The sequence below is a fragment of the Mustela nivalis genome (assembly GCF_964662115.1).
Source record: "Mustela nivalis genome assembly, chromosome: 11".
Taxonomy (NCBI): domain Eukaryota; kingdom Metazoa; phylum Chordata; class Mammalia; order Carnivora; family Mustelidae; genus Mustela; species Mustela nivalis.
Genome location: NC_139030.1, coordinates 19,566,464 through 19,591,533, shown reverse-complemented (window position 1 = coordinate 19,591,533; position 25,070 = coordinate 19,566,464). Strand labels below are relative to the sequence as shown.

The 25,070-nt window shown below is 47.6% G+C and overlaps 1 protein-coding gene across 1 annotated transcript in view; it reads left to right on the top strand.

Annotated features, from left to right (window-relative positions):
* Positions 1-25,070, top strand: part of TMEM163 (transmembrane protein 163) — a 231,192-nt gene that overhangs the window by 199,836 nt on the left and 6,286 nt on the right. The window contains exon 6 of the mRNA XM_082689336.1: positions 20,522-20,633. Within this exon, the coding sequence (XP_082545462.1) occupies positions 20,522-20,633 (112 nt within the window). The remainder of the gene's footprint in view (positions 1-20,521; positions 20,634-25,070) is intronic.

The following is a 25,070-nucleotide window of genomic DNA, read 5'->3' as shown; positions in this document are numbered from 1 at the left end:
TATGTATATGTGTGAGAAGCCGACCAGATTCTCCAGTGACTGAACCACAAGTGAGAGCTCGTAGGGCAACCATCAGACAGAGCAGGTGGGAAGCGGGGGTGTGCTACCCAGTGTTGTGTCAGGTTCCTCTGTCTCCAGCTCTTCAATCCAGTGCTAACCTAGTGTTGCTGGGAAGGAGTTTCATGCAAGTGATTAGCAGCTATCAGCAGCTGATTTTCAGTGAAGGAGATGATCCTCACCAATCTGACGGCTTGATCCGGCCAGTGGAAAGGCTTTAAGAGCAGAGCTGAGACTTCCCTGAGGAAGAAGTTCTACCCAGGGAGAACAATTTCAGGAGGTGTCTGCGTCCCAGTCTGCCCTTCTTGATGGGAGGGGGTTATCTCGGGCTTGCCCTGCCAGCCCCCCACGGTCCCACGAGTCAGTTCCTTGCAGTGTCTCTCTTACTATTGGTCTCCTCCTGGTTCTCTTCCTCTGACTAATGTACTCACGAATTACGGCCTTGTAATTTCTTGTAAATTTCTTCTGCCTTGTAAAATACTGCCTTGTATTTTCTTTATGTTGAGTTTTGATCTTTATCCAAGTCATGCATGTTTATGATTTAAATGCCCTGTTATTCTACAAGGGTCATTATAAAAAATAACCCCTACTCTAGAGGCAGCCATGGATAACTTTCAACCTCGGCATCTCTAAGTAACATGCATATGTCGCTCCTCTGGCTTTGTCAGTTACAAGCATGATTTCTTGACTCCCTCCTCTGGTTGGCTCTTTAACCATCACCCATTGCCTGGTTCCCCCCCGCACCCCCAGTACATTTGCATTGGTATTTTGTTTAGATCAATAGTCAGCACTATTATGATGATGGTGGTAAATGCTGTTCATAGCAGAGCATAGTCTTGTATGATTGGTTTTGTTCTTTCCTGCATCATACATTGTATGTCCCCATATACTCATAAAATGAAAATGGATTATAACTTACACACAGACACACGTATGTGCTCATTATAGATCTCCTCAGTTGTCATCTTGAGATCTCATTCACTGTGATTCTGGGGATTCATTTTATTTCTCTCTTGGATTGTATCTTACTGGATCCCGCGTTGCTGTCTTTCATGATTTATACTACTGTTCTGGAGGAGCACCTTTTTAAGTAGCTTTCTAAGAACACACATAAGGAAGGCAAAATTTTTTGAGACTGTAATGTCTGAAAGTGTTGCTGTTCTATCCTCACACTTTATTTGGTAGCTTGCCTGGATGGAAAGGAGTTTATGAGGGATTAATCCACGTCTTTTCATTTCCAGGGTTGCTTTTTAGAAGTTTAATGCTAGTCTAATAACCAGTTTTTATTGTTGAATTAAAAAAAAATTTATTTGACAGCATAAGCAGGGAGAGGGGCAAAGTGAGGGGGAGAAGCAGGCTTAGCAGAGAGCCTGATGCAGGGCTGGATCCCAGGCTTAGAATCTTGATCTGAGCCAAAGGCAGATGCTCAACCAACTGAGCCACCTAGGTACCCCCTTGTTGTTATTTTTTAAAATCCTTTTTTCCCTGTCTGGAAGCTTATAAGATCTTCCATTTGCCCTCAGTGTTCTGGTTTCCCCAAAGTCTGGTGATTATTGGCCGTCTGATAATATTTAAGAAAAATATATTTACGATTGTATGCGGGTGAGACTCCTGAAATATGATCTTAATGGTAGGGCAGGAGATTTTAACCTGGTTTTTGGCCCCTTGGATGGTATTTAGAGTATCCAGGAACTTTAATTAGAATGAAATCATGTCTTTATTTTCATTTAAACTTTATCTTAAACTTCACCTTTTCTTCCATCATAAAATCAGGCAATAAACCACAGTTGATAATATTAGAGTCCTTGGAACTTTATCACCAGTGAAAATCAGATATTGTCTAAGATCAGTTTTGGCAGATATCTCAAAATATTTTTTGTGCTTACCACTACATTACTGTCCTTAATCGATCCATTGTGCTATTTAATACACTCATTTAGAAGCACTTATTAAAGTGTAGTTTTTTATATCTTATGAGGTGCATGCCATTATAATTGGTTTCTTTTATAAGTCTTTATATTTTATTTTATGCACTTCAAGTCATTTTCTCTGTTCTTCTGGGTTAGTCAGTTTGGCAGGGTAGTAGGTAAATTCCCTTAATCCCTCTTCTTTTCAATGCAGTGACCTCTGTGTTCAGCAGCACGAGGTGCCTGGTGCAGAGACGCTTTATTTGGCTCTCAGTGGTCCAGAGGCTTGCTTGCCTTTTGGGGAACAGGGTTAGTGCACTGTGGACCGTGGGGGAGGGGACATGGTCCTTTCAGTCTTCCCTCTTGCACTCCTCTTCCAGGAGTGCCTCGTGGCATTCATTCCTAAGCCTTCAGGGTTCTGATGCGTAGCTTCTGGACTTCACCCTCTGCCCTAAGATTCTACCAGTGTCTGCAACTTTCAGGCACGTGCCACCCTTCTGTCTACTTTCCCAGCTCACACAGTTTTGTGGCTGCTGTTCTTGTTTTCTTTGTCCTTGTCGGTTCCTGCTTAAAAAACAAAAAACAAACCAAAACAAAACAACAACAAAAAAACCCCAACCCGCCCCCAGCCCAATAATCCCTGTGCTGCCACGTAGTGGGTCTTATAAAACCTGTCTCTGTGTGTCCACGGCAGGATCTTAAATTGGAATCTCTTCTGATTTTGAAGGCATTGTCGAATACAGAGAGCAATTTTCTGAGCATTGTGAATTATCTGTTCTTTTTCTTTTATTGAATCAAAATTGAGAGTTAGGGCCATCAGGCAACTTTGGAGGAAGATTGACCTACACATTCCTAGGTGTGAAGGGGAGGAGAGTTTAGGTCGGATCTCTGGGGGCTTGAATGCCTTCTGTGTCCCCAACCAGCTATGGGACCTGACCCTTTCCACTGTGGTCATAATTTCTACAGCAGGAATCTTGAAATGCTTGTGTTTAAAACAAGATGAGATTGTTCATTAAGGCTTTGGGACAAGAGCCTTGTCTTTAGTGGGCATCCGTAGTAGTACTGCTTGTATTGTTAGGCCTGTTATGTAAGGACCTCTTTATTTTGATATTTGGAGCAGGGGTGTTGGCGTGATACTCAATGGCATGTCCTTCGTAACCGCAGAGGGGGAGAAGCAGGCAGCCCGGTGATCGTACTTCCTTTGCGGAACAGAGCTGTTTCCGTGCTTCGGTATCTCTGTGTCAGGAGGGCTTAGCGCAGGGGTTGTCGGGCTTTGTTCACATTTTAGGGAACCCCGCAGGTGTCCTTTCCTTTCAACATCCCATGGTCACAGCGTCCAGCCAGCAAGGCTCCGCTCCGATCCCACGGCAGTCAGCATTCGGGGCTTAGAGCGCATGTCCCCCCGAGAGCCTTGCTTTCCTCTCCGGCATCAGAAAATAGCCGTCAGACTGAGGCCTCATGTGACAGAAGCCAGGCTGCATCTTGGCATGGAAGCCAAGCACTTGAAAGTGCTCCCTTGTCCCTGAGGCGGTCACAGTGCGTCAGCTGACACCATCTTGCCTTCTTCTACAGCCTCTCGTGACCCTGGCGCTTTCAGTTCTGTGGTACCCGTGGAGCACGGCACCTGCTCCCTTCACTAGACCACAGGGCCTCAATGGTCAGCTCGACTAGTGTGGCCAGAAGTCACAAGGGACCAGGGCCCTCCAGTCTGTCTGTAAGGCCCACCAGTGAGGCCACGTCCACCGGCTGCAAAACCTCCTGGCCTCTTGCTCGATTCTCTGAACACCAGTGGTCTTGACCCTCCTCATATCAAAGTGGTTCGATGCTAATTCGAAAATCGCATAGTCCTTCAATGTGAATCTGTGGCAATTTGTCGATATAATTTAATAACTGGGGGAAAATTGAGGGCTCCTCTTTGGTGTGATTTTCTCCACATCTGCCAGTTTTTCTCATCTGCTGGGGGTGGGGTGATGAAAAGATCTGAGAATGAGAGTGACTTTTAATTTCACCTGGGGCCGTAAATCAATACACATTTATTATTCCGCCAGCACTAGCATTTCCCTGGGTGATTCTGTAACACATGTAGTGTCAGAATGATTTGAAATTTGTCCTCATTAGGAAAGCAAAGGACGCCTTTTTTTGCAAGCATAAGCAAGTGAGCCTGCCTGTGTCCCCACATGCTGTCACACATCTTATGAAAAGGGAAACTGTTGGTCTTTGGGGAATGGGCGGGTTGGGTTTACAGACACAGCCCCTGTCTGGTGTTTGTGACCACAGTTCACTGTGACCTCAGCTTTGCGACTACTGCTATCACCTATGATAAAGGAATAAGCTTAAAGTAGGAGGTGACAAGTGGTACTGAAAAAAAAAATCATGTCTACAAAAAAGGTTTTCCTGTGAGCAACAGCACCATGAATAAAATTGCTGTGAGGTGAGGCTGTATGGAAAAGTAGGGGTGGTTGCAGGAAGGATGGAAAACTCAGTGTCACAGCGTTAGAAACTGCTACCGCCTGGTGAGCAGCCAGAAACACGGGTTGTCCATTTTACGTGATCGCGTGAATTCATGGGAAGCTGACTTCGGCTGACAGCTGTTAACTGACATCACACCTGCGTTGTGGGGTAAAGGATCCTGGTGGGAGTGATGGGGGATGTCTTAGCCTGTCTGGCTGCAGGCACAGAGTATCGTAGACTGGGTGGCTTAACCCACAGACCTTTAATTCTCACCATTCTGGATGCGGGCCAGTCTGAGAGCAAGATGCCAGCAGGTGTGGTGTCCGGTGAGAGCACTCTTCCTGGCTTACAGATGGCACTAATCCCATTCACAGGGATGGCACCCTCTGGGTCTAGTCAGCTCCTAAAGGCCCACCTTTCAGTGCCCTCACACTGGGGATCAAGGCTACAACATCTGGATTTGGGGGAACAAACTTGGAGAGCAGGTGGACTTGTTGGAGCCTAGCGGGTGGAAGGGGTTGGAAGGCTGCGTTGGGCCATCCTGACGGCCAAGATCTTGGTCAGTGACCGGGCTGGCCTTTTTAGAGGCTGTTGGGCGAGATGGTTCTGGCAGCTTGTCCACCGGCACTCATTTCCCTCTGGTATTTTGACCTGCTGGTACAGCTCTCCTGATGGCAGATGGTCTCCTGTGTCAGGGGAGGGGACCAGACCCCACTGGCTTCCTTTCTGTTTCTTCACCTGCTCCTGGCATTGTCAACCGCCCATCTCCCTTGGGGACCTTAATGAAAAAGGCCTGGTGTCAAAACAGGAGGCATTTAGAGTGAATTTAAAAAAAAAAAAAAAAAAAGTCACAGGGAGGACTGGGAGAGTGATCACTATACATCGATGGTACAGAACACGCTGGTACCTGCAACCCATGATGCGTGCCCAGCGGAGTCTGTCCACAAAGACACCAGGCCGAACCATCTGTACAGCCTGGCTCTGTTTGGATAGAATGCTGGAGTAGACTAAAGGACTCTCTGGTGACTACACTGCGAAAGCGGTTGCAGAGGGTGAAGAAAGGGAGCAAAGGAACCTTCCAAGGTAAGGGAAATGTTCTCTATTGGGCTTGGGGGTTGGTTAAATGGCTGTTACCATTGGCACAATCCATCACATCAAAGGTCTGGAAGCTGTGCCTCTTACCCTGTGTTAATTATACTTCAGTAAAATATGACAAAAATGAAAACAAGCAAACAAGAAATCGAATCCCTGGGTGCCTTTTTGAGGCAGGGTGTTAGTCAATCATGATGAATTTTAGTACTGTGGGTTTTTGTTTTTTGTTTTTTGTTTTCAGTGAACTCAGGGCTGATTGCCATGCCTAACTGCCTCTTTTGACCATTTGCCAGGTCATGATCTTTACCGGCGCATGTACGGCACTTGTCTCGACCACCTTCTAGCCACTTACTGCTTTATCCCAGTTCAGAGAGAATAACCTGCTTGTTTCCAAATCAAACTTTCTGTGATGATGGAAATGTTCTAAAACTGCACTCTCCAGCATGATAAATAACTGATAGCCATATGTGGCTCTTGAGCCCTTGAAATGTGGCTAGTCAAAGGAGGATTAAGTTTTGTTAATTTTAAATTTAAATAGCCACTCTTGTTTGAATGTGAAAGTGCTATTTTAAACAAAAGATCAGGGGATGGGAATACAGCGATGACAGTGATTACAGTCAAGGACCACCTCACTGAGCAGGTGATGTCTGAACACAGGTACGATGCTAGTGAAGAATGAGAAGGAGCAGCATGAGCAAACGTCCTGTGGTAGGAGCATGTTCACCGTGTTAGAGGAGAAGGGCAGAGGCTGGGGGCTGGAGCAGCGGGAGAGAAGGGGAGAGTGGTAAAGCTGAGGGCAGAGGGGTCAGCTCCATCCAGTTGGTTTGGTTGGATTTGGCTTACTGCAAAGAGGTGAAAAAGATTATCTTTTCTGCGTATAGCAGGTCATGGTGACCGTCATCTGCCAGGTCAGCAGACAGTGTGGGGCAGTGCAGGGGCCCTGTGTTTTCCTGAAGAGGAGCTGCCCGATGTCCAGATCTGGCAGACCAAATTCTCCTGAGCTGGTGTGCAACACCGGATACCACACATCAGCCCTGGGATCCTCCCTCAGGTCAGGACTTACCAGCTCTCCCCTATTGCTTTGAATCCTCAAACTAGCTGTATGGTTTTCACCGTACTCCAGCCTGGGCTTAGAGAATTGGAAGAGGTTGATAGCGTCTGGCTGCCCAGGGAGAGGCGGAGCATGGCTGGGAGCTCTGAGCTCTGCTGCTGTTTCTCTGATGTCTTTGGGGGAGCCACCTGCTGTTTCTAAGCCTCAGTTTCCCCACCTGCAGTATGGATTAGATGGTCTCTGAGTCCTTTTCCAGTTCCAGTGCTCTGATTTTAAGACCACCTCATGTGTGTACAGAAGTTGTGTTCTCTCTCATCTGGTCGTGGGCCAGATATGGGGGGCTGGCCAAGGTGGTGGTGGGGGTGTGTCTCAGTGACTTGGTCTCTTAGGTAAGACAGTGTTAGTCTTGGGGCAGACCAGTGAGCTGCAGGTGGAAAGCTTTTTGTACCATAGTGGTCTGTGAGGTCCTTGGCATTCCTCTTCGAGTGATTTGTGTTGCTTTTCTTTTGGTTGGTCTGGAAGGTAGAGGCCATGTTCAGGACAGGCCGAGGTGGCTTCTCCTAAACTGTCATGAAGTTTGGGTTGAGGGGTCATGGGCTGTCACCCACAGGGCAGGAGGAGCTCAGCAACCCTGGAGACGGGTGTGCTGAGTGCTGTCGCCATCAGGCCTCTATGTCCCCCTGGCTGGCAGAGAGTGGATCTAGCTCATGTCTGTCTGGCCTCTGGGAGCATGAGTGTGAGGGTCAGGCTTCGCAGAAGTTCATTCTTGCCCTCACTGACCTCTTGTTTCCCTCCAGCAGCCCAGGTAAACAGCTGGTGCTCAAGAACACTCCCAGGGTGGTGGTTTTCCCCATTCCAAGGTATTTTCCAGCGTCCTGTTTGATCATTAGAGAACCAGCCAGCCTAGCAAACTGGTTGGCCTCTCCTCTGCGCATCCCCTCCACCCTCAGAGTAACTTTATTGAGTTAAGCTTTCAACTCTCTGCACCGATGTTCCCCGAGGGTTAGGGTGACGGTGGCCTTGTGCATAAACACTTCTCTGTCTTTCATAAAATGGCTTGTGAAAGACTTTGCTGATTATGATTTTGACATCCCTCTGCATAGTACGGTAGTTCATATCACAAATGTTTTTTTAAAATTTTTAATCAAAGTATAGCTGACATATAATATTAATTTCAGGTATACAATATAGTGATTCAGCAATTACCTACATTACAAATGCTCGTCAGAGTAAGTGTAGCCACCCTCTGTCACCATACAGTGTTACTATAATGTTACTATTTTTCACATGCTGAACTTTTCCTTCTTATGACTTCCTTATTTTATAACTGGAAGGTTGGACCTCATAATGCCCTTCACCTATTTTGCCCATTCCTCTCCATTTCCCTTCCCTTTGGCTCCCCCTAATTTGTGTTATGTATCTATGAGTCTGTTTCTTACTATTATTGTTTCGTAAGATGCCACATACAAGTGAAGTCATACAGTATTTGTCTTTCTCTGTCTTATTTCACTTAGCACAGTGCCCTCTAGGCTCATCTGTGTTGTGGCAAATGGCCAAATTTCCTTCTCTTTTAATGGGTGCGCATTAGAGTGCAGTAAATACCTCACTATATTCCAGTATTTATACCACTACTTATATAAAGTTCATTATATCCCAGGATATATACTACACCTTCTTCGTCCATTCATCTCGCAGTGGATAGTTGCTTCCATTTCTTGGCTGTTGTAAATAATGCTAAAATAAAACGAGGGGTGAATTAGTATTTTTGTTTTCTTTGGGTAAATACCTGGTAGTTAAGTTACTGGATTATGGGGTAGCTCTGTTTTTAGTTTCTTGAGGGCCCTCCATACTGTTTTCCACAGAGGCTGCCCCAGTGTGCTTTCCCACCCACAGGGCACGACAGTTCCTTTTCCTCCACATCCTCGCCAATGCTTGCTTTCTTCTTTTTGATACTAGCCACTCTGATTGGTGTGGGGTCATATCATACACATATTTTATTGCCTCAAGGATAGATACTGAGGTGGATGAGAAAGGATCTCTCCTCTGAGTGAGCTCCTAGGAGAAACAATGTAGGAAGCGCGTGCAAGGCCGTGTCACCAGACACCCGTGAACCTGGTCCAGAGCGAGGGGGCGTGGAGTGCAAGTGTCAACTCCTAGAGTATGAACTGTCAGGAAATAGTTACGAGAGGAGGAGACACTTGAGATAAGTCTATAGAAAGGAGTGTTGACTCACTCAGACTGTGCAAATACATCAGTAGCAAATTCATGAGACTTGAAGTCAGACCCTTTGGGCCCATGTTCCCACCCGACCTTTCTAAGCCTTTTATTTAATCTTCATAATGACTGTGCTTTGATCTCCGTCTTTAGCCTCACATTATGATCAAGGACATTATGTATGTTATGTATTTTATGTACATAAGCTAAATTATGTAAATATTAGTAATTGTCACCTAAGGATTCCTGAAATAAATTGCTTTATAAGATAAATTAGTTTTATCGAAATACAGTATACATACAGTAAAATTCACCCGTACCATTTGGTGAGTTTTTTAAAAAAGATTTTAATTTATTGGGGCACCTGCATGGCTCAGTGATTAATCATCCAGCTCTTGATTTAGGCTCAGGTCATGATCCCCGGGTCCTGGGATTGAGCCCCGCATCGGGCTCCCTGCTCAGTGGGGACCCTGCCTCTCCCTCTCCGTCTGCCGGCTGCTCTGCCTACTGTGCTCTGTCTGCCAAATAAATAAATAAAATCTTAAAAAAATAGATTTTATTTATTTATTGGAGAGGGAGAGAGAGAACACATGTGGAGCAGAGGGGAGGCAGAGGAGCAGAGGGGGAGGGACAAGCAGATTTAACGCTGAGTGTGGAGCCTGGTGGGGGCTCGATCTCAGAACCCTGAAAGTGTGACCTGAGCTGAAACTAAGAGTCAGACACTTAACTGACTGAGCCACTCAGGCACCTCTTAAAGCATGGAGTCACAGAACTACCAACACCATGAAAATATAGAGTATTCTGTCAATCTAAGAAGTGCCGTCATGCACTTTGGAAGTCTCCCTAACCACTGATGTGCTTTCTGTCAGCATAGTTTTCCTTTTCTAGAATGTGGTATAAGTGAAATAATGAATTATTTAATCGCTTGTGTCTGCTTTCTTTCACGTAGCATAATGCTTTTGTGGCGCCGTCCCGCTCTCGCCGAATGTGTTGGTAGTTGATTCTTTTTCACTGCTGAGTAGTCTTCCACTGTACAGATACATCACAGTTTCTCCATTTACCAGTTGTTGGACATTTGGGTTGTTTTCAGTTTTTTGACACTATGAAAACAGTAGCTTAGAACACTGGTTTCCAAGTTTCTGTGTGGACAGAAGCTTTTGTTTCTCTTGGTAAACACCAATGAATTCCAGAGTCCTATGGTAAGTCTACATTTATAAGGAATGTCCGATCTGTTTACGAAGTGATATATATACATTCATTCCCACTAGCAGTATATGAGAACTCTTATCACTCTACATCCTTACCGCAGCTTGTCTTACGTCTTTAATTTTACATGTGTACATGTACGAAGTGATATATATACATTCATTCCCACTAGCAGTATATGAGAACTCTTATCACTCTTATCACTCTACATCCTTACCGCAGCTTGTCTTATGTCTTTAATTTTACATGTGTACATGAGAGTATCTCATAGTGGTTTTGATTTCTATTTCCATGTTGACTGATGATGTTGGTCATTTTTCATGGGCTTATTTGCTAGTCGTATGTCTTGTTTGGTGAAACGTTCAGATCTGCTCATTTTTAAAACCTGCGTCATCTGTTTTCTTATAGAGTTGTAGAAATTCTCAATATATTCTGAATGCAAGTCCTTTATGCATTATTGAGGCACCTGGGTGGGTCAGTTGGTTAAGCGGTTGCCTTCAGGTTAGATTATGATCTTAGGATCCTGGGATAGAGCCCTGCATCGGGTTCCCTGCTTAGTGGGGAGTCTGCTTCTCCCTCTCCCTACCCCCATGCATGCATGCTCTTTCTCTCTGTCTCAAATTAATAACATTAAAAAACATCCATTATCATTTTCTAATTGTCCTTTGCCAATTTTTCTGTCAGATTTTTGGCCTTCTCTTAGAGATTGCTAAGCACTCTTTATACATTAGAGAGGTTAACCCTTTGTGATATTTTTTCCTAGTTTGTATTTGTATATAATGTATCCCCTGCATAAGTTTTAGTTTTTGTGTAATCAAGTATATCAATTGTTCATAGTTTTGAGACGGTTATAAAAGGCCTACACCAGTACAAGATCATAAAGAAGCTTGCCAGCATGGACATAATCTCTGTCACTTACCTCTAACATATATTTACCTTTGGTTTCTGAGTGAGTGGCTGAATTTTTTTTTTTTTTTTTTAACCTTTGTGCTCTGATCTTTTGTCTGTTAAGTAAAGACTCAGCTCTGAGAAATCATGGGCCAGTGCTGTTAACAGTGAAAACTGAATACCTAACCAGGAAAAGGCTGTCGCTGTTTTTACAGAGTTCATGGTTTAGTAACCTGAGAGGTATTTAGGATGCCAGAGAGAAGGCAGGCTGGTACGTTTTAGAACCGGGAACAAATCCAGGTCCTGCCATTAGCTGAGTGACCCTGGGCAAGTCATTTACCCTCTGTGCATCTGTTTCTCCACTGCAGGTTCCCTCTTGCCTGGGCCAAGAGAATTACCTGAGACATCACTTTCTTGAAACCAGCCGTGCTACGTGCCTGCTGGGCTTGCACTTCCTCATCAGTGGCTTCCTAATCCTTGGGAAGGAATCGTCTCAGAAGCTCCTTTTGTAATTATATTTAGGACTGTCTCAGCCGGGAACACCATAACAAAAGACCATAGGTTTGGTGGCTTAAACAACAGAGATTTATTTCTCATGGTTTCTGGAGACTGGACCTCCAATGTCAAGGTGCCAGCAGGAGCAGTATTTGGTGAGGGATCTCTCCTGGGTTATAGACAGCTGCCTTCTCACTAGTAGCTCACCTGGCCCTTCCTCAAGGGCGTGTAGGTAGAAGGAGCGAGAGAATGACTTCCCCTTCTTAGAAAGGCACAAATCCCATCACGGGGGACCCTCCTTACACTTCATCTAACCCTAATTACCTCCCAGAGGCCTCATCTCAAAACACTGCACTGGGGGTATGGGCTCAGCATTTGCATTTTGGGGGAACAGAAACCATCCGTGGCAGGGACCGCTGATGTCTGGAGCTGATGACTGCGAACTGTGACAGTCTATGGCCAGAGGGGAGGCAGGTGGGTTTGGGTGGGGAAACTATGTTGAAAGCTGGTTGTGGGCAAGGGAGGGGGCAGACCTGTGCTGGCCTCAGTCCTTTGTGGGTTCTCCTGCAGAGTTTACTTCGTTCTGAGGCAGGTCAGTGCAGCGCTAGTGAGCCAGACCTCCTAGATCTGGGTGAAGCTTTGCGACGGCCGCAGCCTCTCTTCTCCCAGACTTCAGGGAGGCAGTCATTCCTCAGAGCTGATCCTGGAAGCAGGGGGTGGTTGGTAGAAATAATCCACCGGCAGGAAAAGCCCGAGTTTTGCATATTGGTTTCTCCACATTTAAATATAACATTTACTCTGTGCCAGTGTTAGCTTGCAATCTCCTCGGAAGCTTCCCAGGTATAATCTGCAACCATCCTCCGTGAGTGGAGGGCAGGGAGGAACCAAAGAAGGACAGCCCACTCCAGATTGGTAGGTGGCAGATGTAATACGCACGGGAACTTACAAGGCTTGTCTTGGGCGGCTGCAAGATGAGTGATTTCTGCTTGCCAGAGTCTGAAAAGTTTCTGTGGAGGTTATGACTGGGTTCAGTCACATACCTAGTCCAGTCTAGCCTCAGCACCACACTTCTGTCTCAGGGCTTTATCCTTGGAGCACCTTCTAGGAGCAGGGGTCTGAGGCAAGTGGTGCTCCCATTCCAAGGACAGAGGAGGGGGTGGGGAGACTCCAATTGCTCAGGTCCAGTTTGCAGGTCAACTGATGGTCGTGTGCTCCTTTTTTTTTTTTTTTTTTAAAGATATATTTATTTTAGAGGGAGCAAGCAGGGGGAAGGGCAGAGAGAGAATCTTAAGCAGACTCCACGCTGAGCATAGAGCCCCACGCAGGCTCAGTCCCATGACCCTAAAATCCTGACCTGAGCTGAAACCAAGAGTTGGATGGTTAACCGACTAAGCCACCCAGGCGCCCCAAAGCTTATGTTCTCGATGACCTCCTCCAGCTCTTCAGCCCTTGTGACCAGCTTTCACAGTCTTGTATGCCCCCTGTTCTGCACTTGCCCCTGAGTGGTCAAGCAAGGGCCTTCCTTAGCATGGAGGGGGCTCATTCGGTGGCTCTTGGGCTGCTTGGAGGCGAATGCCACAGCACCTGTGCATGCATGTGTAAGAGAGAAAACACATCAAGAAGTAATTCCCATAATCAGTGACAACTTTTTTCCAGCAAGAGCCCTGTGATCCAAACGATTTATGAAGTCCTCTAGGCAGGGGGTCAGATCACTCAAGGTATCCACTTGGGCCCTCCTGTGATCTAATAAAGATGACACATGAGCAGACTCATTCGATAGGAGCACAGAAGCTTCTGTTTGGATAGTGGCGTAGTAATAGTGTCCAAGGCTCTCCCATTTTGGAAGACAACTTTCTCATTATAGACATTTCAGTAAGGACAGGACTTTTGCCATTTAAGGTTTGCTGGGCAGCTATACCCTACCCCCGGCCAACAGAAGGGGCCAAGATGGCAGTCAAATGATTGTACCTGGGGGAAACCAAAAATGCCCATCTGGCTTTGAGGACAGGGAGGTTGGCAACTTTAGAAATTTGACCTGGTTGGGGGGGCCTGGGTGGTGCAGTTGGTTAAACGCTCAACTCTTGATCTCAGGGTTGTGAGATCAAGCCCCACATCGGGCTCTGCACTCGGTGTGGAGTCTGCTTGAGACTCTACCTTTCCCTCTGCCCCTTCTCGTCATGCTCTCACTCTAACATAAATAAATCTTCAAAAAAAAAAAAAAAAAAAGAACCTTGATGTCGTACATACCATGTGTTTTGACTGCGGGAGGCAGCCCTGTCAGTCCTGAGGAGATGGATGGACCAGGGGCAGGATGCGGCAGGTCAGAACCCCCACCTTCTCCCCTCTTTCAGTGATGTGCATTTCAGCAGGTCCAGCAGGCATCAGGGCAATGGGGTCCCAGTGGAGATTAATTCCCCCTTATCCAGGGCTTTGAAGGAATTCACCCATCTTTGCAGGACATTTCATTGCAAGTTCCAGTGGAGAAGCCTTTTCCCTGGCGTGATAGGGCTTAGTGTGCCCAGCAGCCTAGCAAGCTGATGCAGAGTGAGAGTCAGGGCGTTGGCTGTTGACTGAAGCTCTGTATGTTTGTGATGCTGGGGGGCTCGGCAGGGATCCCTGGTCTGGCATGTGGGGTCACAGACCCTCCTGGCTGATCATTTAAATGTATGAAAGCCTGTGACAGTGCTTCAGTTGACCCTGTCAAGGCGGTGTTTTACTTGTTAATAATTTCATCTGCTTCTTTAATATTCTTTTCATTCTTTTCTACCAGCCCTGCTGCTTCTGGGTTCTAGGGGAGATGGAACCTGCTTTCCATGTCATGCTCCTTTGCTTAGCCTTGCACATCATGACCTTTGAAATGTGACCCCCCATCACTGTTTATTCAACAAGAGTGTCCATACACGGTACTGAGCTTTTTAAAGCTCCTAATGGCGGCAGCTTGGCTTGCGCAGTGACCTGGGAAAGCTTAGGGCAGGTCAGTGTCCACACAAGCCCGGGCCTGTTTAGAACCCTCTCTTGGAGGGAAGGGACCAATATAATCAGTTTGCCACCCTCACTGGTTGGGAGCTTCGTAATTGGTCTCGGACTCCTTTGGCAGTGGCCTTGGGTGTTTAGAACGCACACGACATGCTTAGAGCATTGACCCCTGCATTCTGGTACCCTTGGCAATGTCATTGGGGTACGGTGGTGGCCAATCTCTATACCAGATCTTTTGTATCTGTTAAAGGATCGGTTACCAGGGCTTGTTCTGAGGTAAGGCATCAGCATTTTTTCTCTTTTTCTAAATTTTTTTCCCAGAGCATCATCTTTTTGATGGCTGGGGGTATCCAATGCTTTATTAGTGAGGACTGCCTCAGGCTCTTGCAGGCAGACCCAGATGTCCCTCTGTACCTCCTGACCCCACAGAGCCCACGTGTGAATCATCCATCCCTTGGCTTCTCCTTGTCTAAGCCATAGGGTTAATTTCTTTTGGACAGCCCACTGTCAATGCTACCAGTTAGGAGATAGCATTCATGCACAGCTCTCAGCAGCCTAGTAACTGCTGTGGTTCATTCCTTCCCAAGAGGCTCTGTCTGGAGGAATGCTATGCACGGTGTTGGAGCTGTTGCTCTGTAGGTACATCAGGTTTTGTCCCCTTCCCAAGCTGGAACCAAGATTCTATGGGCAGTCTCTTCTTTGTTGTCTCTGCCACAGTCTCTGACTCCTACCTTCTGGAGTCCTAGACACATCTAACTCAAATGCCCAGAGCTTTAATCTGCCTTATTAATATTCTTACCTTCTCAAAGGTGGCTTGCTGCTCTGACCCCCAGTCCCATATGTGCCCTTGCTTTACCAGGTGGCACAAGAGTAAGGGGCATTGTGCCAGGTGGGGAATACAAGTCCTCTAAAAACCCAAATCCCAACCAAGCCTTCCATCTCTTTCACAATCCTAAGAGATACATAGGCTTCCTTCTTACTAATCACAGCTTTTGGGACAATGAGCAACTTATCTGACCAAACAGCACCCTAAACATTATTGCAACAGCTTGGCCTTGAGTTTTCTGTAGGCTCACTGCCCATTTTTTTTCCCCCTTGCAGATATTCCAGCAAAGCCTGCAGAGTGTCCTGCAGCAAAGGCAGCCTTCACATGTTAACATTGTATCATTGGTGTCATGGGCCCATTTTACTGATGTGGGGAAGGAAGACACAGGAGCAGGTCCATGACCTATTGTGGGGCTATGCAGGTAGTTTTGGGGATAACTTGAAACTCATTATTGTCCCTTCCACATGAAGGCAAGTTGATCTTAGTTACCAGAAACCTCTACTAATCGAAATCTCTTCGATGAATCTCCTTGACAATGAAGCACTTTTGCAGGGATACTTCTTGCCAAATCATCAGAGCAAACAGTAGCTGTCCATAAATGACAAAAGACTTAAAAATGGCCACGGTTGAAGATTTAAAGTGTTCATTATGGTATAATTAACAAGAGAATTTGGTTATTTCTGTGCCATACATTTTAAAATTAGGACTAATAGCATTTTACCAAGATTTACATTATGGTGTAATTAATAAGAGAATTTGGTTATTTTTATGACATACATTTTAAAATTAGGACTAATAGCATTTTACCACGCTTTTAGGAATTTCAAATAAATCGGCACTAAAGAAAATTTAGCATCATCATTCATAGTCTAATTAATTCAATATCTTCCTTTCATAAGGAAAGAGAACAAATCTTTTGAGATATTCTGGGGACTCTCTGGAAAATTCCCAAGTTGGTTCATAGTTAAGACTTCATTGAAAATTTGATTTGGGGGAAATTTTTCAAAAATACCCAAAGGTTTAAAAACGCTTGATTAAATAGGATCACAGGTCACTGTGAAATAATACTTAGTTTCCCATTTAACTAAAGCGATAATTAAAGACTTCAAAGGCAAGTGCAGAAAGTTACATAGCTGTGAAAAACATACCCCTTTTAATAGAAAGTCAGTTTTGTTAAATAATCAAAGACCTGATAAAGGTAACATGAAGCACAGGAAATTATTTTGACAAAACACAGAATCTTTGTTTTCTGGGAAGATTACCTAAAAAGTAAAGAAAAACCTTTCATAATCTCATCCAAAAGAAGACCAATAGTCCAAGAAAACTTTGTCCTTTTAGCAGATGAAAGAAAATTATGTTTTAGTTTTTCATACGTACATGTTTGATATTAAAGCTTATTTTTCCTTAAGCTAAATAAATAGGGCTCTTTTACAGAATAAAATCCTCCTCTTCAGTCTCCTCACTTTCCCAGAGATCCCACCACTTAGCATCCTAACCAGACATTGTCACAGGTGCCTAGATCTTCAGCCACTATCGCTTGCAACGTCCTAGCTTTGCAGGAGGGCACGCCACGGTCTCCAGCTGATGATCCTGCTCTGCCAGCTTGCTGGCCAGCCCCGAAGCTGGCAGAGCAATGGACGGACCACCATTTGTCCTTCTGTATCCTCAGCTCTTCCTCCAACTCTGTAACCTGAGCTGCAGCCTCTGGTGGGACATCAGTGCCCAGCCGAACAGTGCACAATCGGGGCCAGCCCACTGGAGCACCCTGTGTTTCCCTTCTGTGCTGCAGTGCACCGTGGTGTGGGTCCTCATACAGGCACATTAAAGCATCTCCTGTTGTCTCATAATAGTTCGCAAGCATCTAATATATGGGCCCCTCCTCCCCACTTAGAGGTCAGTAGCCAAGTCCTGCGGATGCCTCCTTCCTGGCTGGCTCATCAGTTGTTAGTTCATGAGCTCCTTGGGGCTTCCCAGGTGTGATTGGAAACCGGCCTGCATAGGTGGAGGGCAGGAAGAGATGGAAGAGACGGATGGTAGTTTTATTAGCAAGTGAGCTCATACACGAGGCTTGCCTTGGTTGGCCACAACATGAGATTTCTGCAATCCTGTCCACCCGATCTTGAAAATTTATGTGGAGGTGTTACCTGGGTTCTGTCGCATACCCTGTCCAGAGAGCGCCGACAGCACACCTCTCTCTCAAGGCTTGGTCCTTGGGGCAGCTTCTGGAAGTGGGGAAGGCAATTGGGGCTCCCATTCCAAGTCTGCAGTTGCCTGGTCCAGCTTGCAGGTCAACCGGCGGTCAGATCTTCTTGATGAACATCTTCAGCAGCCAGGCACTGCTGTAAGCACTCTGAAGTATCCTTCTGAAGTGGTATTTCAGGTTCAAGCAGAGAATCGGAACCACTCTAAAAGGCATAGAATAGGGCTTTATTGTTTACTGCAGGGATGAGACTTTCTAGGCTGGTGGGGGCTGCAGAAGAAGCATCTGTCAGAATATTGTCCCTGAAGGCAGCAGGGCTGTCTGGAAGGAGGGAAAAGGGGGTGTAGAGCGAAGCAGAGAGCAGGGAAAACGGGAACCCCGCAGAGGGACTGGAACCACACTTGACCCTCACTGGTGTGGCCTCAACGGCGCGGGTGATTGGAAGCAGAAACCTTGACAAGCTACTGTGGTCCTGAGAACACTCAGTGTACTGAGAACACTCAGAGTTGTTCTTACACTTTTTCACATTGCACCGTGCATACTTTTTCCTAGGTAATCAGTTCCCGACATTTCTTTTATAGGGGTGCTTCGCGTACTTTGGGGCTTGCGTTAGCACTTAGTGTGGCTGTTTGGTGGAATGAGTTAGTGCATGCGTCACGTGTTTGAACCCTTGAACATGAATTGCTACATTAACTGCACATTATTTGCTTGCCAGGGGCTGCGGTATCACACTCCCCGCCACGGTAGAGAGAAATGAGCTGTGAGTGCTCGGGTCTGTTTCCCCAGCAAGCAGTGGAGTCCAGATGTGAGCAAAGGTCGGCTGGTGCATCACTGCCCTTCAGCCAAGCCTCCCTATCCAGCAGTGAGCTCCTTGGGATAGGGAGAGGAGATAGGAGATATCCTAGGGATAGGAGAGGACAGCCAAAGCTATTGTGGCTTGTCTCAAGATACATGGGGTGTGTGTGTGTGTGCCCCAGCTCCTTGGGACTTAGAAGGGGTGAATGCAGACTCTCTCTACATCTGAGAATTTAGGGATGAGGGCTTTGCCAACAGATTAAATGGAATCAGAAAGGCTTCAGGTGTGAGGGTTGAGCAAAGGCAGAATTCAGCCTCTGAATGTGGGGTCTCAAAGTGCTTGACTGTGTCAGTCTCCTGACCTTTTCTGTTTTCTGAATCCTGTCAGCACCTGGGTCTGTGTTGATGTGTTGCCTTGGAGCCTGTGGGTGCCGACACCCATGATGAGAGTGGGTCCCTGCACAGAGGGAGCTGTGATTTGGAGATCCTTGCCCACCCCCTCTCCTCCCCCTCGTGGACCCTGCTTTGTCACCTCATGCACAGCAGGGACTTGGGATCTACCAAGAGGCTAGGTTTGGCATGGTCCTTACTGATAATTTGAGGAGGTGACAATGATAATAATAAGAGTAATAATAATAATAATAAAATTCAGTGAGATGATTCTTTTAAAGAACTTAAAAGTTCGAAATAATGTTAGATAAAAGAGTTGCAAAGACGTTACAGAGATTTCCCATATATCTTTCATCCAGACTCCCCTGACGTTAACATCTCACATAGATAACCAGGACACGTTTGCCCAAACTCCGAGATTACTGGGCTATTACCAAAACTCCAGGCTCCATTCCATTTTCCCCTAGCATTTCCACTTAATATCGTTTTTCTGTTCCAGGATCCCGTCCAGGACAGTATAGGTAGTGATACGTATGAACTGAGTAAATTGTGGCGTGGAATAAAGGGCATAGTTTAGACCTCTGTCTCCATAGTTTCCAATCTGCGACAGGTTCTTGGTTGTTCCTTAACTTTCATGACCTTGACGTGTGTGAACAGTAGTGCTCAGGTATTTTGTAGACTGTCCCTCCATGTGGGTTCATTTGGTGCTTTTTTTCAGGATTGAGCTGAGGTTATGGATTTTGGGGTAGAACACCAAGACCTGTTCTTCTTGTCCTGTCATCTTATATCAGGAAGCACATGATATTGGCAGGACTCATTAATTGTCCTGTTAAACTTGATCACTTGGCTTAGATCCCTTGTCAGGCTTCTCCCCTGCTATTTTCCCCTTACTCTATCCTACTTGTTAGATACCCGTCACGAGCCCAGCCCACACTCAGGGAGGAGGGAATTCAGCTGCACCTCATAGAAGAAGGATTAGCAAAGGATCTGGGGACATATGTTAAGGCCAACCACCATTGATCAGTATTCTGGGGGAGATGCTCTGATGCCTTGCAGATATCTTGTTTCTGGGGAGGTGATTTTTCGAATGATTTTGTTCAGTTTTGAAGCCAGGAAAACAGGCTGTCTTCCTTCTTCCCAGCTCTCTGGCACTAGGTTAGTGAGTTGGGTAATATAATGCTTCAGGAATCTTACTCTTTTGTATACGTGATGCTTTATCAGACTAATGCTGGCAGTTGCATGTCAGTACTGGAGAGAATCTGGAGGCTGTGTCTCATGATGCACAGGAGCTCCAGGCTGAGGAACGTGGTGGGCTCTAATGTCATGAGATGGTGATGCTGGCTTTTGCGTGTGTGACTCACTCATTGCTTGCAAAGTTAAGGTCAAAACTTATAGGAAGTGCTATGATAACGTCAATAGCAGACTTTATTTTTAGCTGCCTTTTCTACACCTTAAAGGCTATATTTGAACTTCTAATTGCCTTGTGTGAATTTAAGGAAAAAACATGGTTGTAAGTAGCTTCAGCCCTATTTGGCCCTGTGGCTCTGTGTTGAAGTGTTCTTAGTCCAGTGGCGTACTTATATGTTCCCATATTCCCCAGCTGCTTTTTGAATTGTTTGTGAAAAACCACACATAGCATGCACTGTGTTTAGCATTCCAGTTACATTATTGATCAGTGATTGCCAGATATTTTGGCAGAAGAATTTGAAGGGGAATCTCCTACAGGAAGAGGAATACTCAGTGGTCTAAGGGAATATAAATCTGGATTATCTGTTTTTGATCATCTTTTCCAATTCCCAGTGACACAGGTAACTAGCCAACCTATGAGACCGAAGAAGATACTGCCACCTGGTGGCAGCATACTCAATTGATCATTTGTTCAGGGAACAAAGCTGATCCTTAAGGCAAATGGTTTGCAGGTAATCTGTTCTAGCAGGAAGCTAACTGTTGAAATCTGGAACTTTCTCTTCTAGGATGACTTCCTGTTCAGCGTCTCCATTTTAAGTGGGATCCTTTGCAGTATCCTGGCTGTGTTGAAGTTTATGCTGGGGAAGGTTCTGACCAGCAGAGCACTCATAACAGATGGTGAGTAAGGCCAGTGTGCTGATCCTTGGGGCCTGGGCTCACATGGAAAGAAGGTGCTGTTCAGTTGCTTGTCCTGCAGAAGAGCTCAACCATTTGGAATCTGTTCCTCACTCTTATCCCCTCCACAGGCTGTTTAATGATTCTCAGGGTTCCCATATGATGTCTTGTACCCTGGGAATTTGATAAATTTCATGAATCACCTTCACTCTGACCTCCTAACAGTGGGTCAGTGCTCCCCAACCTGTGCTGTTTGTTAAAAGTTCAGATTCCAGAGCCCGAGCCCCTGAAGAGTCTAACGCTGGGAGCTGAGGTGGGGTCCAGGAAGTCGTCATTACAGCAGTGCCTCTGTCTGCGCGGTGCACGCTGAGGTCGGGTGCTGCCTTCACGGCCGAGCCCAGGGGCCAGGACACAGCGTCACAGTGCTCCTACATGACCTTTTGACCACCAGCCTCTCTAGTCTGGCTCAAATACCACTTTCCGCAGCACCTGCTGGTGGCAAGGCGGGGCTGCCGGGGGCTGTGGAGGCCCTTTGCCCCTATGACACCAAAGCTTTTTTTTTTTTTTTTTTTTAAAGATTATTTATTTATTTATTTGACAGACAGAGATCACAAGTAGGCAGAGAGGCAGGCAGAGAGAGAGGAGGAAGCAGGCTCCCTGCTGAGCAGAGAGCCCGATGTGGGGCTCGATCCCAGGACTCTGGGATCATGACCTGAGCCGAAGGCAGAGGCTTTAACCCACTGAGCCACCCAGGCGCCCCGACACCAAAGCTTCTTAAACAGCAAAAGTCATTTAAGGCAGTGAGGGGATCAGCGACTGGGACTGAGCCGTCCTGTTCCCTGACTTTCAACCAGTGGGAGGCCCAGCCTGGCTTCTCAAGCTCCCAGGTGGAGCCTGGGGCAGGAGCAGCTGGGGAAAGGCAGGACCCAGCCGGCATCAGCTGGTGTGTTTGCTGCTGGGACAGCACGACGCCGCAGGAGCACGGGGCCGGGGGGCTGCATGGAGCTCTTCTGTGCCTGGCACCGGAGACCAGCGTCTGATACAAAATCAGAACCAGCTCTGTCAGGTTTCTGTCCCATGGTTGTGCAGGCTCCTGCCTGGTCCCCCGAAGTGCATTTACCCCTTAGAGAACCCCTCGGAGGTAAATGAACTGCTCTCTCCCAGGGCCCGATCTGACGAGCTGGTGGTTCTGTCCGTGAGAACCCTGCCGGCATGCCGGAAGCCCCAGCCTGTGCGTCTTCTGAGGTCTCTGTCAGGGCTGAGACACCGGGGCTTTCTAGGCGTTTTGCATTACGCTGAGCCTAGTGTATGGCCCCCTCAGTCCCTGGCCCGAAAGGGTACCCTTTCCTCTTTGGGGGCAGACCCAGAATCTGAGGAGGAGTCTTTATTCCCCGTGATCTCTGTGGCCTGGTGTTTTCTAACCCGGCAAGGAAAATTCCTCCTTTGGACCTGACATCCTCCTTCCCTTGAGGAGGAACAGCCCAGGGCGTGTGCTTGGCTCAGCGCTGCAGGCCGGCGGGCACTAGCCAGGGCTCTGCATGTGGTTGCTTGGAGGCACGCCGCTCTGCCAGGGCCCCGGAGCCCTGAGGCTCCTCCAGCGGCAGTTCTGTGCCTCCCTTTCTGCATCTCTTTACCTGGAACCTGAGGGTCGGGGCAGGCAGGCCTGAGGGAGGCAGTGCTCTGGGTCCCCGCAGTCAGTACTCACCAGGGGCCCTTCTTTCTGTCTTGGTTGAGACACAAGCCCGCTGGCCTGCAGAGCAGCAGCATTTTTTCTGTTCACCTGAGTGCAGCGGAGACACACAATGTGCCCCCTGCACCAGAAGTCTGGGTGTGGACCCAGCAGTCAGCCCTGCCCCTCCAAGCACGGTTGCAGGGCTCGGCCTGACAGCAGTCTGCCTTCCTGTTAGATATTCGAGGTGGTTTCTGTTGTGGCTTCTGTGTCCTTCTCACTTCCTGCCACTTTATATGGTTTATGCAGAAGGCCACCGTGATTCGTATTTTTTTAAATGAATAACTTTTTAAAAACAATTTTATTTATTTACTTGTCAGAGAGAGTGAGTGAGCACACAAGCAGGGGGAGCGGCAGGCAGAGGGAGAAGCAGGCTTCCCGCTGAGCAGGGAGCCCAGTGTGGGACTCAGTCCTGGGACTCAATCCCAGGACCCTGGGATCATGACCTGAGATGAAGGCAGACGCTTAACTGACTGAGTCACCCAGGCGCCCCTAATGGATAACTTGATAATCTTCACACACAAAGCCAGCTACACACACACAGTGTTTCCATCACAGTCTTGAAGCAGGCAGGGGTCGTGACGAAGAGAAGTAGATGGTTTGAAAGGAAACTCTTCCATCCAGAGGCAGAAAGCAGGGGGAGGCTTCCTGGGGGTCGTGGTGGGACAGAATCTGGGGTATTGGGAGAGAGCATGTTGGGTGAGGGGGCACGGACATGGAGTCCACAGTAGGATTCTGGATGTTTTGTTCAATATTTAACACATGGTGACATGATTGATGTTTTGTTTTTCTTTCTTTTCTTTCTTTCTTTTTTTTTTTTTTAAAGATTTTGTTTATTTATTTGACAGACAGAGATCACAAGTAGGCAGAGAGGCAGGCAGAGAGAGAGAGAGAGAGGAGGAAGCAGGCTCCCCGCTGAGCAGAGAGCCCGATGCGGGACTCGATCCCAGGACCCTGAGATCATGACCTGAGCCGAAGGCAGAGGCTTAACCCACCGAGCCACCCAGGCGCCCTTGATTGATGTTTTCTAAAGAAGCCTCTAGCTGTCAAGGTGGGGCAGAGCAGAGGGAAGGAGACCTGACGTGGGAGAAGTCTGGGGAGCCACGGGGTGGCAGGGGCTGGGACGGAATGGGGGCAGAGAGGTGGAGAATCGGGGTGGATTTGAGGAAGGTGAGGCAGTATCTGTAAACCAGGGCTCAGGGCTGAATGGTCATCAGGGGCCGAAGAGAGAGAGACACAGAAGGATAGGGAGCACTACGGCAAAGAGCCAAGACAGCCGGCCACCCCATCCCCAAGCCTGTTACCCATAAGGGGCCCCTGGCGGGTCGGTGAGCTCTGCGGTCCCCTGCTTGGCGGGAGTGCCAGCAGACAATGTGGCGGTCATACGGCCTCCTGCGAATTGTGTTGTCTGGGCTCCCAGTTGTACTCCTGCACTGACGAGATGTAGGGAGCTGTGGGTAACTATCTCCTCTCCTTCCCTCTCTTTGGGAGGTGGGGGCGGGATGGGCTTCAGGAGCCATGCCTATCTTTAATGTCCAGGGTCTCCTGCAGGGCTGGCTCTGGAGGGCATCCCTGGTGGCTGCTGGCCTGGGAATGCCTCTCTCCTGGTCTGGCCCTGGGGCTGGGGGCAAGCCAAGGGCTTCTCTCAAGGAGGAGGGAACTTCTCTCAAGTTCAGCTCACGGCTTCCTGTGCAGGGAGGGGGAGGGCAGGCCTTATCGGTCACCGGGGTTGATGGCCCTTCCTGCGGAGATGCAGTGTGTGAACGGGGTCAGGTTGACTCCACCAGATCCTTTGTCACTGGGTTGTGTCCTGACAGCGGGGAAGCAGACCTTCAGGGAGAGTGGGACAGCAGGTGTGGGCACATTCCAGACACTTCCACTCTGTCAGGCACATCTTTTTTTTTTTTTTTTTTTTTTTTTTTAAGATTTTATTTATTTATTTGACAGAAGGAGAGAGATCACAAGTAGGCAGAGAGGCAGGCAGAGAGAGAGGAGGAAGCAGGCTCCCCGACGAGCAGAGAGCCCGATGTGGGGCTCGATCCCAGGACCCCGGGATCATGACCTGAGCTGAAGGCAGAGGCTTAACCCACTGAGCCACCCAGGCGCCCCTGTCAGGCACATCTTGTCTAACTTGGCTTTGCTGCTTTGAATATTCATGAGGCTGAGGTTGGTTTTGTGTTATTGAGGTAGAATGGTTTTGCACAGCAAGCGAAGAGTACCAGTGGGGCAGAGGGGGACTGTGGAGAGGTCCTGGGGGAAGTTCCGAGCCAGGAGCCAGCAGCTGGGCTCTGGAGCTGCCTGCGGCCACAGATGGAAATCTGTCCGAGCAGAGGGGCCTGGGTCCATGGTCCTCATTCCCCAACTTCTGAAATGCCACGAGGCTGGGATGGTTTTTCAGCACAGAACTTTCTGCATAAAATGAATGTGTCCAATTCTACAGATCCTTCCCTAGTCATTGAGGCCAGACCGGGAGAGCCTCTGACGTGATAATTGTGTTCTGCCATCAACAACATCTGCTCTTGACGACAGCTCCGGTTTTAACCAAGGGGACAGGGACAAGCTGTGAGGCTGGGTGGAGGAGGTGGTGACAGCATCTAGAAGTGACTGACCCACAGGGCTTTGTGTGTCAGAGTTGAAGATGGGAGGTCTGGGGGCCAGGGCTGGGAACTCGGAGTTCCTGTGGGACGCTGGCTGGGAAGCCTGTCCCTTTT